Source organism: Salmo salar, chromosome 14, assembly GCF_965601325.2.
Source record: "Salmo salar chromosome 14, fSalSal1, whole genome shotgun sequence".
NCBI lineage: Eukaryota > Metazoa > Chordata > Actinopteri > Salmoniformes > Salmonidae > Salmo > Salmo salar.
This window is the reverse complement of record NC_138304.1, coordinates 109,508,255-109,519,601: the sequence shown is the minus strand read 5'-3', so window position 1 is coordinate 109,519,601 and position 11,347 is coordinate 109,508,255. Positions and strand designations below refer to the sequence as shown.

At 50.6% G+C, this 11,347-nt stretch overlaps 1 protein-coding gene across 1 annotated transcript in view; it reads right to left on the bottom strand.

Moving 5' to 3' along the window:
* Positions 1 to 1,104: 1,104 nt before the first annotated feature.
* The window catches only part of LOC106570772 (regulating synaptic membrane exocytosis protein 2), a 96,542-nt gene continuing 86,299 nt past the window's right edge, over positions 1,105 to 11,347 (bottom strand). Inside the window, exons 11-13 of the mRNA XM_082961428.1 lie at positions 10,140 to 10,208; positions 1,242 to 1,437; positions 1,105 to 1,126 (exon numbers count right to left, since the gene is read on the bottom strand). Of these exons, the coding sequence (XP_082817554.1) occupies positions 1,105 to 1,126; positions 1,242 to 1,437; positions 10,140 to 10,208 (287 nt within the window). The remainder of the gene's footprint in view (positions 1,127 to 1,241; positions 1,438 to 10,139; positions 10,209 to 11,347) is intronic.

Genomic DNA, 11,347 nt, shown 5'->3' with positions numbered 1-11,347 from the left:
CCATTGGTACCATTCTGTTGGGTCCATTGTAATGGTTCCATTCTATTGGTTCAATTGTATTGGTTCCATCTACTGGTTCCATCTACTGGTTCCATCTATTGGTTCCATTCGTCACCTAACACCCTACCAATGGTTCTATTGTATTGGTTCCATTGTATTAGGAAACTAAATTAAGAACCGCTTAGGTATTTGTCCCAGGTCTGTTTCTCAGGGTGTAGGGGGAGAAAGGGGGAGACCCTGGTCTTCTGTTTGATCTCAGGGTGTAGGGGGAGAAAGGGGGAGAAAGGGGGAGACCCTGGTCTTCTGTTTGATCTCAGGGTGTAGGGGGAGAAAGGGGGAGAAAGGGGGAGACCCTGGTCTTCTGTTTGATCTCAGGGTGTAGGGGGAGAAAGGGGGAGAAAGGGGGAGGTTAAAACTACAGTCATCTGCTTCTCTGTTTATTCTAGATTCATGTTGCTGTGAAAAAGTAACTATTCACACTGAGATTAGAATGTGTCTGGTTTCAACATAGTGTGTATGGATGTGTAGCTGTGTAGGCTACATAGTGTGTTTGGATGTGTAGCTGTGTAGTCTACATAGTGTGTATGGATGTGTAGCTGTGTAGTCTACATAGTGTGTATGGATGCGTAGCTGTGTAGTCTACATAGTGTGTATGGATGCGTAGCTGTGTAGGCTACATAGTGTGTATGGATGCGTAGCTGTGTAGGCTACATAGTGTGTATGGATGCGTAGCTGTGTGGGCTACATAGTGTGTATGGATGTGTAGCTGTGTAGGCTACATAGTGTGTATGGTTTTTGTACCTGTCTGGTGAGTAGCAGTCTTCAGACAAGCGATGCCGGTCCATCCGACCTGAGCTAAAAGAAAGCGGTCCCCCTCGCATGCCGTGGTCCAAACTCCGACTAAATGGGACATAGAAAAAACAGTTTGAGTTAGGGTTGTATAACAGTACCTCTGTGGAGGGGGAACACTGGGTGACTGTGACCAGGTCCTGGCCTTGGCAGACCAAGAGGTTAGGGTTAGGGTTGTATAACAGTACCTCTGTGGAGGGGGAACACTGGGTGACTGTGACCAGGTCCTGGCCTTGGCAGACCAAGAGGTTAGGGTTAGGGTTTTATAACAGTACCTCTGTGGAAGGGGGGAACACTGGGTGACTGTGACCAGGTCCTGGCCTTGGCAGACCAAGAGGTTAGGGTTAGGGTTGTATAACAGTACCTCTGTGGAAGGGGGGGTCCTGGGTGACCGTGACCAGGTCCTGGCCTTGGCAGACCAAGAGGTTAGGGTTTGGGTTGCATTACTGTACCTCTGTGGAGGGGGAAGACTTGGCGACCGTGACCAGGTCCTGGCCATGTCAGAGTGGGAGGTGTAGTTGGATGACATGACCTGTTCTGGAACAGACAGCGTGGAGCTCTGGAAGTCCCTGCCGTTGTGTCTGTAGTCTGGGGAGGAAAGGACAGACAGACAGACAGACAGACAGACAGACAGACAGACAGACAGACAGACAGACAGACAGACAGACAGACAGACAGACAGACAGACAGACAGACAGACAGACAGACAGACAGACAGGTTAGAAGAGGAAGCAAAACAGACCTGCAACACAATAGATGTTGAGTGGAGAGGGAGAGGAGGGAGAGAAGGGGATAGGAGGGGGAGAGAGAGGGGGGAGGGTAAGAAAGAGAAGGAGGGGAGGGGAGAGAAAGGGAGTGGAGGGTGAGAAGGGGATAGGAGGGGGAAAGAGAGGGAGGGGAGAGAAAGGGAGTAGAGGTGGAGAGAGAGGTTGGAGGGCGATTGGAGGGGAAGAAGGGATTGGGGTGGGAAAGAGAGTGGAGAGAGAGCGGGAGTGGGAGAGAGAAGGATTGGATGGGAGAGAGCAGGAGTGGGGGAGGGAGAGGGAGTAGATGGGGATGGGGATGGAGTGGCGGGGGAGAGCAGGAGTGGGGGAGGGAGAGGGAGTAAAGGGGGAGAGGGATGGAGTGGAGGGGGAGAGAGCGGTAGGTGAGATAGAGGGATTGGATGGGAGAGAGCAGGAGTGGGGGAGGGAGTAGAGGGGGATAGGGATGGAGTGGAGGGGGAGAGAGCGGTAGGTGAGAGAGGGATTAGATGGAGGAGGGAGTGGGGGAGGGAGAGGGAGTAGAGGGGGAGAGGGATGGAGTGGAGGGGGAGAGAGCGGGAGTGGGGGAGGGAGAGGGAGTAGAGGGGGATGGAGTGGAGGGGGAGAGAGCGGGAGAGGGAGAGGGAGTGGAGTGGAGGGGGAGGGAGTAGAGGGGGAGAGGGATGGAGTGGAGGGGGAGAGAGCGGTAGGTGAGATAGAGGGATTGGATGGGAGAGAGCAGGAGTGGGGGAGGGAGTAGAGGGGGATAGGGATGGAGTGGAGGGGGAGAGAGCGGTAGGTGAGAGAGGGATTAGATGGAGGAGGGTGTGGGGGAGGGAGAGGGAGTAGAGGGGGAGAGGGATGGAGTGGAGGGGGAGAGAGCGGGAGTGGGGGAGGGGGAGGGAGTAGAGGGGGAGAGGGATGGAGTGGAGGGGGAGAGAGCAGTAGGTGAGAGAGGGATTAGATGGAGGAGAGAGCATGTGGATGGGAGGAAGAGTGAGAGGAGGGTGGGGGAGAGATAGGGGGAAAAGGGATAGGACCGGTAATGAGAGTGACAGGAGGAGGAGAGGGAGAGAGTGGAGGACAGGAGAGGGAGAGAGAGGGTGAGGAACGTGAGAGAGAGAGTGGAGTGGAGTGGAGGGGGAGAGGGGATAGGAGGGTGAGAGAGAGGGAGTGGATGGGGAGGGAGAGAGGGAGCGGCCGGAGAGAGAGGGAGTGCAAGGGGAGTGGAAGGGGAAAGAGAGGGCATGGAGGGGGGTAAGGGGATTGGAGGGGAGAGGGTGAAAGGAGTGGGGGAGAGTGGGAATGGAGGGTGAGAGAGGAGTGGAGGGTGATAGAGAGGGGTGCAGGGTGAGAGGGGGAGCCGGAAGGGGAGAGAGAGGTCATGGAGAGGGAGAGGGAAGGGTATTAGAGGGAAAGAAGGGATAGGAGTGGGAGAGATAGGGAGTTAAAGGGGATAGGAGGGGAGAGATAGGGAGTTAAAGGGGATAGGAGGGGAGAGATGGGTATTAGAGGGGAAGAAGGGATAGGAGGGGGAGAGATAGGGAGTTGAAGGGGATAGGAGGGGGAGAGATAGGGAGTTAAAGGGGATAGGAGGGGAGAGAAGGGTATTAGAGGGGAAGAAGGGATAGGAGGGGGAGAGATAGGGAGTTGAAGGGGATAGGAGGGGGAGTGGAGGGGGAGTGGAGATTGGGAGAGAAAGAGAGTGTAGGACAGGAAGGGAGAAAAGGGAGTGGAAGGGGAGAGTAGGAGTGGAGGGGGAGATAGATGGATGAGGGAGGGAGTGGAGGGGGAGAGTAGGAGTGGAGGGGGAGATAGATGGATGAGGGAGGGAGTGGAGGGGGAGAGTAGGAGTGGAGGGGGAGATAGATGGATGAGGGAGGGAGTGGAGGGGGAGAGTAGGAGTGGAGGGGGAGATAGATGGATGAGGGAGGGAGTGGAGGGGGAGAGAGCGGTAGTGGGACAGAGAGGGATCAGATGGGGGAGAGAAGGAGTGGAGGATTAGACGGGGAGAGAAGGTAGTGGAGGTTGAGAGCGAGAGAGTGGAGGGGTGGGAAAGAGAGAGGGAGTGGAGGTGTAGAAAGAGGTAGCGCAGGGGGAGATAGGGAGTGGAGGGGTAGTGAGAGGGAGTGGAGGATAGGACGGGGAGAGAAGGGAGTGGAGGGGTAGTGAGCGGTAGTGGGAGATAAAGAGATTAAAGGGAGGGGAGGTTGAAAAAGAGAGTGGAGGGAGTTGAGGAGAGGAGGGAGGGAGGGAGAGATCGTGTGGAGGGGGAGAGAGGGAGTGGAGGGGGAAAGAGAGGGCTTTGTGTGGGAGAGGGGATTGGAGGGGAGAAAAAGGGAGTGGAGAATAGGAAGGGGTAAAAAGGTAGTGGAGGGGGAAAGAGGGAGGGGAGGTTGAGAGAAGGAGGGGAGGGAGAGTGAGAGGGAATGGAGGAATAGAGAGAGAGGGGGAGTGCAAGGGGAGGCGGGGAGTGAAGGGAGAGAGGGAGGTTATGGAGAAAGAGCGAGTGGAGGGGGTGAGGGCAAAAGGAGTGGGAAAGGTAGTGGAGGGGGAGAGAGGGGGAGTGGAGGTGGAAGAGAGGGAATGGAGGGGGAAGAGACGGAGGGGAGAAGGGGGAGAGAGAGAGAGGGAGTGGAGCGGAGTGAGAGAGAGAGAGAGTGAGTGTAGGATAGGAGGGGGAGAGAGAGGGAGTGGAGGGGGAGAGAGAGGGAGTAGAGGGTTAGAAATGGGCAGTGGCGGCTGAGAGTGGAGGGGGAGTGGAAGGGGTGAGAGAGGGTGTGGAGGGGGATTGAGGATATGAGGGGGATTGAGAGGGAGTGAAGGGTGAGAGAGAAGGGAGTGGAGGGGGAGAGGAGATATTGAGGGGGAGAGAGAAGGAGTGGAGGGAGAAAGATGGATAGGAGGGGGAGAGACGAGGAGTGGAGAGGCAGAGTGGAGGGGGAGAGAGAGGTGAGTGGAGAGGCAGAGTGGAGGGGGAGAGAGAGGGAGTGAAGGGGGAGAGAGATGGAGTGGAGGGGGAGAAAGAGGGAGTAGAGGGGACAGAGAGGGTAGTGGAGGGGTACAGATAGGGAGTGGAGGAGGAGGGGAGGCAGGGGGGAGTGAGAGGGAGTGGAGGGGGATAAGAGAAGGACTAGATGGGGGAGAGGGTCTGGAGGGGTAAGATGGAGTGGAGGAGGAGAGGGAGTGCAGGGGGAGTTAACGGGGAGAGAGACGGCGTGGAGGCGGTGAGGGGATAGAGGAATAGGAGGGGAAAGGGGGGTAGGAGGGAGAGAGACAGATTGGAGGGGGATAGGTGATAGGAGATGGAGAAAGAGGGAGAGGAGGGGGAACGGAGTGGTGGAGAGAGTGATTAGATGGGGGAGAGAGGGAGTGGATGGGGATAGAGAGGGAGTGGAGGGGGAGTAGAGATGGGAGAGAGGGAGATAGGAGGGATTAGATCGGGGGGCTGCCTTAATCGACATCCACGTCTTCGGCGCCTGGGGATCAGGGGTTAACCTGTCTGGGCTAGGGGGCAGTATTTTCACGTCCGGATAAAAAACGTACCCGATTTAAACTGGTTACTACTCTTGCCCAGAAACGAGAATATGCATATTATTAGTAGATTTGGATAGAAAACACTCAAAAGTTTCTAAAACTGTTTGAATGGTGTCTGTGAGTATAACAGATCTCATATGGCAGGCAAAAACCTGAGACGATTCCATGCAGGAAGTGGCCTGTCTGACAATTTGTAGTCCTTCTGTTGCATCTCTATCGAAATTACAGCATCTGAGCTGTTACGTGACACTTCCTAAGGCTTCCATTGGCTCTCTAAAGCCTTCAGAAAGCGGATTGACGCGTCTCCTGTCTCTGGGCAGATAACAGGAGCAGAGTTTGTCAGTGGTCTGCCTGGGGACAGAGAGACTGGAGATGCGCAGTCACGAGACCTCACCATTTTTTTCTTTCCCTCTTTGAATGACTACAACGTTGTCCGGTTGGAATATTATCGCTATTTTATGAGAAAAATAGCATAAAAATTGATTTTAAACAGCGTTTGACATGCTTCTAAGTACAGTAATGGAATATTTTGAATTTTTTTGTCACGAAATGCGCTCGTGCGTTACCCTTTGGATAGTGACCTGAACGCACGAACAAAATGGAGCTATATTAATATAACTATGGATTATTTGGAACCAAATCAACATTTGTTGTTGAAGTAGAAGTCCAGGGAGTGCATTCTGATGAAGAACAGCAAAGGTAATCCAATTTTTCTAATAGTAATTCTGAGTTTAGGTTGCCCCGACGTTGGCGGGTGTCTAAATAGCGAGCCTGTGATGGCTGAGCTATGTACTCAGAATATTGCAAAATGTGCTTTCGCCGAAAAGCTATTTTAAAATCTGACATAGCGGTTGCATAAAGGAGTTCTGTATCTATAATTCTTAAAATAATTGTTATGTATTTTGTCAACATTTATGATGAGTAATTTAGTAAATTCACCGGAAGTTTGCGGGGGGTATGCTAGTTCTGAACATCACATGCTAATGTAAAAAGCTGTTTTTGGATATAAATATGAACTTGATTGAAAAAAACATGCATGTATTGTATAACATAATGTCCTAGGAGTGTCATCTGATGAAAATCATCAAAGGTTAGTGCTGCATTTAGCTGTGGTTTGGGTTTTTGTGACATATATGCTTGCTTTGAAAATGGCTATGTGACTATTTTTGGCTGGGTACTCTCCTGACATAATCTAATGTTTTGCTTTCGCTGTAAAGCCTTTTTGAAATCGGACAATGTGGTTAGATTAACGAGAGTCTTATCTTTCAAATGGTGTAAAATAGTCATATGTTTGAGAAATTGAAGTTATCGTTTTTTAGAGGTATTTGTATTTCGCGCCACGCGATTCCACTGGCTGTTGAATAGTGGGACGCTAATGTCCCACCTAGCCCATAGAAGTTAACTGCCTTGCTCAAGGGCAGAATGACAGAACCTTGTCAGCTCGGGGATTCAATTCAGCAGCCTTTCGGTTACTGGCCCAACTCTCCTACCCACCAGGCTAGGGGGGAAGAGAGATGGAGTGGAGGGGGAAAGGGGGAATGGAGTGGTAGAGAGAGTGATTAGATGGGGGAAGAGAGGGTGTGGATGGGGACAGAGAGGGAGTGGAGGGGGACAGAGAGGGAGTGGAGGGGGACAGAGAGGGAGTGGAGGGGGACAGAGAGGGAGTGGAGGGGGACAGAGAGGGTGTGGATCGGGACAGAGAGGGAGTGGATGGGGACAGGGAGGGAGTGGATGGGGACAGAGAGGGTGTGGATGGGGACAGAGAGGGAGTGGATGGGGACAGAGAGGGAGTGGATGGGGACAGAGAGGGAGTGGATGGGGACAGAGAGGGAGTGGATGGGGACATAGAGGGAGTGGATGGGGACAGAGAGGGAGTGGATGGGGACAGAGAGGGAGTGGAGGGGGACAGAGAGGGAGTGGAGGGGGACAGAGATGGGAGAGGAGGGGGACAGAGATGGGAGAGAGGGAGTTGACGGGGAGAAAGAGGGAGTGAAGAGGGAGAGAGGGGGATAGGAGGGGAGAGAGGAGGAGTGGAAGGTCAGAGATAGATAGGAGGGGGAGAGAGAGTGGAGGGGATATAGGTGGATAGCAAGTGTAGAGAGCGAGTAGGAGGGGAGGTGGACAGGGGATATGGGGGGATACGAGGGGGAGAGGGGGAGTGGAGGGGTAGAGAGGGATTGGACGGGGAGAGAGGGAGTGGAGGGGGAGAGAGGGAGTAGAGGGAGACGGGATAGGAGGGGGAGAGAGGGAGTGAAGGGGAACAATGGATAGAAGGGGGGGAGAGAGGGGGAGTGGAAAGGGAGAGGAGGCATAGAGGGGGATAGGGTGGGAGAGAGGAGGAGTGGAGGGTAGAGAGAGGTAGTGGAGGGGGAAAGAGAGGGAGTGGATTGGATTGGGGAGGGGAAAGGAAGGCTAGAGAAAGAGTGGAGAGGAAGAGGAGGGCTGTAGTGGGAAAGAGGGAATGGATTGGGAAAGAGAGAGAGTGGAGGGGGAGAGGGGATAGGAAGGAGAGAGAGAGGGAGAGGAGGAGGAGAGGGGATAGGAAGGAGAGAGAGAGGGATTGGAGGGGGATACGAGGGGGAGAGTGGGAGTAGAGGGGTAGAGAATGTGAGTGGAGGGGAAGAGAGGTAGGAAGGAGAGAGAGGGAGTGGAGTTGGAGAGGGGGATTGGATTGGGAGAGAGAAGGAGTTGACGGCAAAAATCAGATTGAAGAGACAGAGTGGGATAGGAGGGGGAGAGAGTGGAGGGGGAGAGAGAGGGAGTGGAGGGGGACATTGAGGGATAGGAGGGGAAAATAGAGGGAGTGGAGGGGAAAATAGAGGGAGTGGAGGGGGAAATGGAGGGAGTGGAGGGGGAGAGGGGATAGGAGGGGGATACAGAGGGATAGGAGAGGGAAGAGTGGGAGGGGAGGAGAGAGAGGGAGTAGAGGAGAAAGGGAGGGAGTGCAGGAGGGAAAGAGAGGGAGTAGATCGGGAGAGGGGGAGTGGAGGGGGAGAGAGAGGGAGTGGAGGGGGAGAGAGAGGGAGTGGAGGGGGAGAGAGAGTGGACGTGGAGAGACAGGGAGTAGAGATAGAGCTTTCCCCGGCTGTATTTCCATGAACCTTGAAGTGTTAAATTATTTGTCTTTTCATTGCTTGGAATGTACACTACTATTCAAAGTTTGGAGTCACTTAGAAATGTCCTTGTTATCCATGAAAACATACATGAAATTAGTTGCAAAATAAATAGGAAATACAGTCAAGACGTTGACAAGTTTATAAATAATGATTTTTAATTTAAATAATAATTGTGTCCTTCAAACTTTGCTTTCGTCAAAGAATCCTCCATTTGCAGCAATTACAGCCTTGCAGACCTTTGGTATTCTAGTTGTCAATTTGTTGAGGTAATCTGAAGAGATTTCACCCCATGCTTCCTGAAGCACCTCCCACAAATTGGATTGGCTTGATGGGCACTTCTTACGTACCATACGGTCAAGCTGCTCCCACAACAGCTCAATAGGGTTGAGATCCAGTGACTGTGCTGGCCACTCCATTATAGACAGAATACCAGCTGACTGCTTCTTTCCTAAATAGTTCTTGCATAGTTTGGAGCTGTGCTTTTGGTCGTTGTCCTGTTGTAGGAGGAAATTGTCTCCAATTAAGCTCCGTCCACAGGGTATGGCATGGCGTTACAAAATGGAGTGATAGCCTTCCTTCTTCAAGATCCCTTTGACCCTGTACAAATCTCCCACTTTACCAGCACCAAAGCAGCCCCAGACCATCACATTGCCTCCACCATGATGACAGACGGCGTCAAGTACTCCTCCAGCATCTTTTCATTTTTTCTTCATCTCACGAATGTTCCTCTTTGTGATCCGAACACCTCAAATTTAGATTTGTCTGTGCATAACACTTTTTTCCAATCTTCCTCTGTCCAGTGTCTGTTCTTTTACCCATCTTAATCTTTTATTGTTATTGGCCAGTCTGAGATATGGCTTTTTCTTTGCAACTCTGCCTAGAAGGCCAGCATCCTGGAGTCTCCTCTTCACTGTTGATGTTGAGACTGGTGTTTTGTGGGTACTATTTAATGAAGCTGCCAGTTGAGGACTTGTGAGGCGTCCGTTTCTCAAACTAGACAATCTAATGTACTTGTCCTCTTGCTCAGTTGTGCACCGGGGCCTCCCACTCCTCTTTCTATTCTGGTTAGAGCCAGTTTGCGCTGTTCTGTGAAGGGAGTAGTACACAGCGTTGTACGAGATCTTCAGTTTCTTGGCAATTTCTCACATGGAATAGCCTTCATTTCTCAGAACAAGAAAAGACTGACGAGTTTCAGAAGAAAGTACTTTGTTTCTGGCCATTTTGAGCCTGTAATCGAACCCACAAATGCTGATGCTCCAGATACTCAACTAGTCTAAAGAAGGCCAGTTTACTTGCTTCATTAATCAGCACAAAAGTTTTCAGCTGTGCTAACATAATTGCAAAAGGGGTTTCTAATGATCCATTTGCCTTTTAAAATGATAAACTTGGATTAGTTAACACAACCTGCCATTGGAACATAGGAGTGATGGTTGCTGATAATGGGCCTATGTAGACATTCCATTAAAAATCATCCGTTTCCAGCTACAATAGTCATTTACAACATTAACAATGTCTACACTGTATTTCTGATCAATTTGATGTTATTTTAATGGACAAAAAATGTGCTTTTCTTTCAAAAACAAGAACATTTCTAAGTGACCCAAACTCTTGATGGTAGTGTATGTGAAAGTGGTTGTGATATTTAGAATAGTATAAGGACCCAGGACTGATTGTGTCCAAGTAAAGAGACCTCTACATTATTATGATAAATGGAATTCTATGGACGCTGTTCTGTTGTTGTGTGTAGACAGCATGTATGTATATGTGTTCTAATTTCTGATAATAATAGTAATAACATGTTGACTGGGATATTGAAATTTGATATAGATATAGAGTACATGGTTATAGCTAGCATTGGAACTCCATTAAACCTGTTTTGTCGTGGTTTGGTTACCTGCTATGACACCGATCCCGTCCTCGCAGTCAAAATCAGAGAACTCACCGTCAATAATTCTCTGGGACACTGGGAGGTAACGAGAGAAGAGCAAGAAAAAAGAAGAGAAGATGAATGAAGAAGAATGTCTAGAGCTGCCTTGTCGTGACAGGATTCTGTTATCCTTTTTCACTAATCCACCACAGGTCAGTACGGGTCAATACGGGTCAGTACAGTTCAGTATGGGTCAATACGGGTCAGTACAGTTCAGTATGGGTCATTACAATTCAATACGGGTCAATAAGGGTCATTACAATTCAATACGGGTCAGTACAGGTCATTACGGGTCAATACGGGTCAGTACGGGTCAGTACAATTCAATACGGGTCAGTACAGGTCAGTACAATTCAATACGGGTCAATAAGGGTCATTACAATTCAATACGGGTCAGTACAGGTCATTACGGGTCAATACAGGTCAGTACAGGTCATTACGGGTCAATACGGCTCAGTACGGGTCAGTACAATTCAATACGGGTCAGTACAGGTCATTACGGGTCAATACGGGTCAGTACGGGTCAGTACGGGTCAATACAGGTCAGTACAGGTCATTACGGGTCAATACGGCTCAGTACGGGTCAGTACAATTCAATACGGGTCAGTACAATTCAATACAGGTCAGTACAGGTCAGTACGGGTCAATACAATTCAATACAGGTCAGTACAGGTCATTACGGGTCAATACGGGTCAGTACGGGTCATTACGGGTCAATACGGGTCAGTACGGGTCAGTACAATTCAATACGGGTCAGTACAATTCAATACGGGTCAGTACAGGTCAGTACGGGTCAATACAATTCAATACAGGTCAGTACAGGTCATTACGGGTCAATACGGGTCAGTACAACTCAATTCAAGTCAGTTCGGATCAGTACGGGTCAATACCAGTTAGTATGAGTCAGTACGAATCAGTACGGGTAAGTTTTCATTTTTATAGGTCAGTACGGGTCATTTCTGGTCAATTCGGGTCAGTACGGGTCAATTCTGGTCAATTCGGGTCAGTATGAGTCAGTACAGGTCAACACGGGTCAGTACAGGTCAATATTCCACACAAGCGGAGATCATCCGTTAAGCTACTTTGCGTCTCACAAAGACACAGCGGTTGGAACCAAAAATCTCAAGTTTGGACTCATCAGACCAAAGGACAGATTTCCACCAGTCTAACATCCA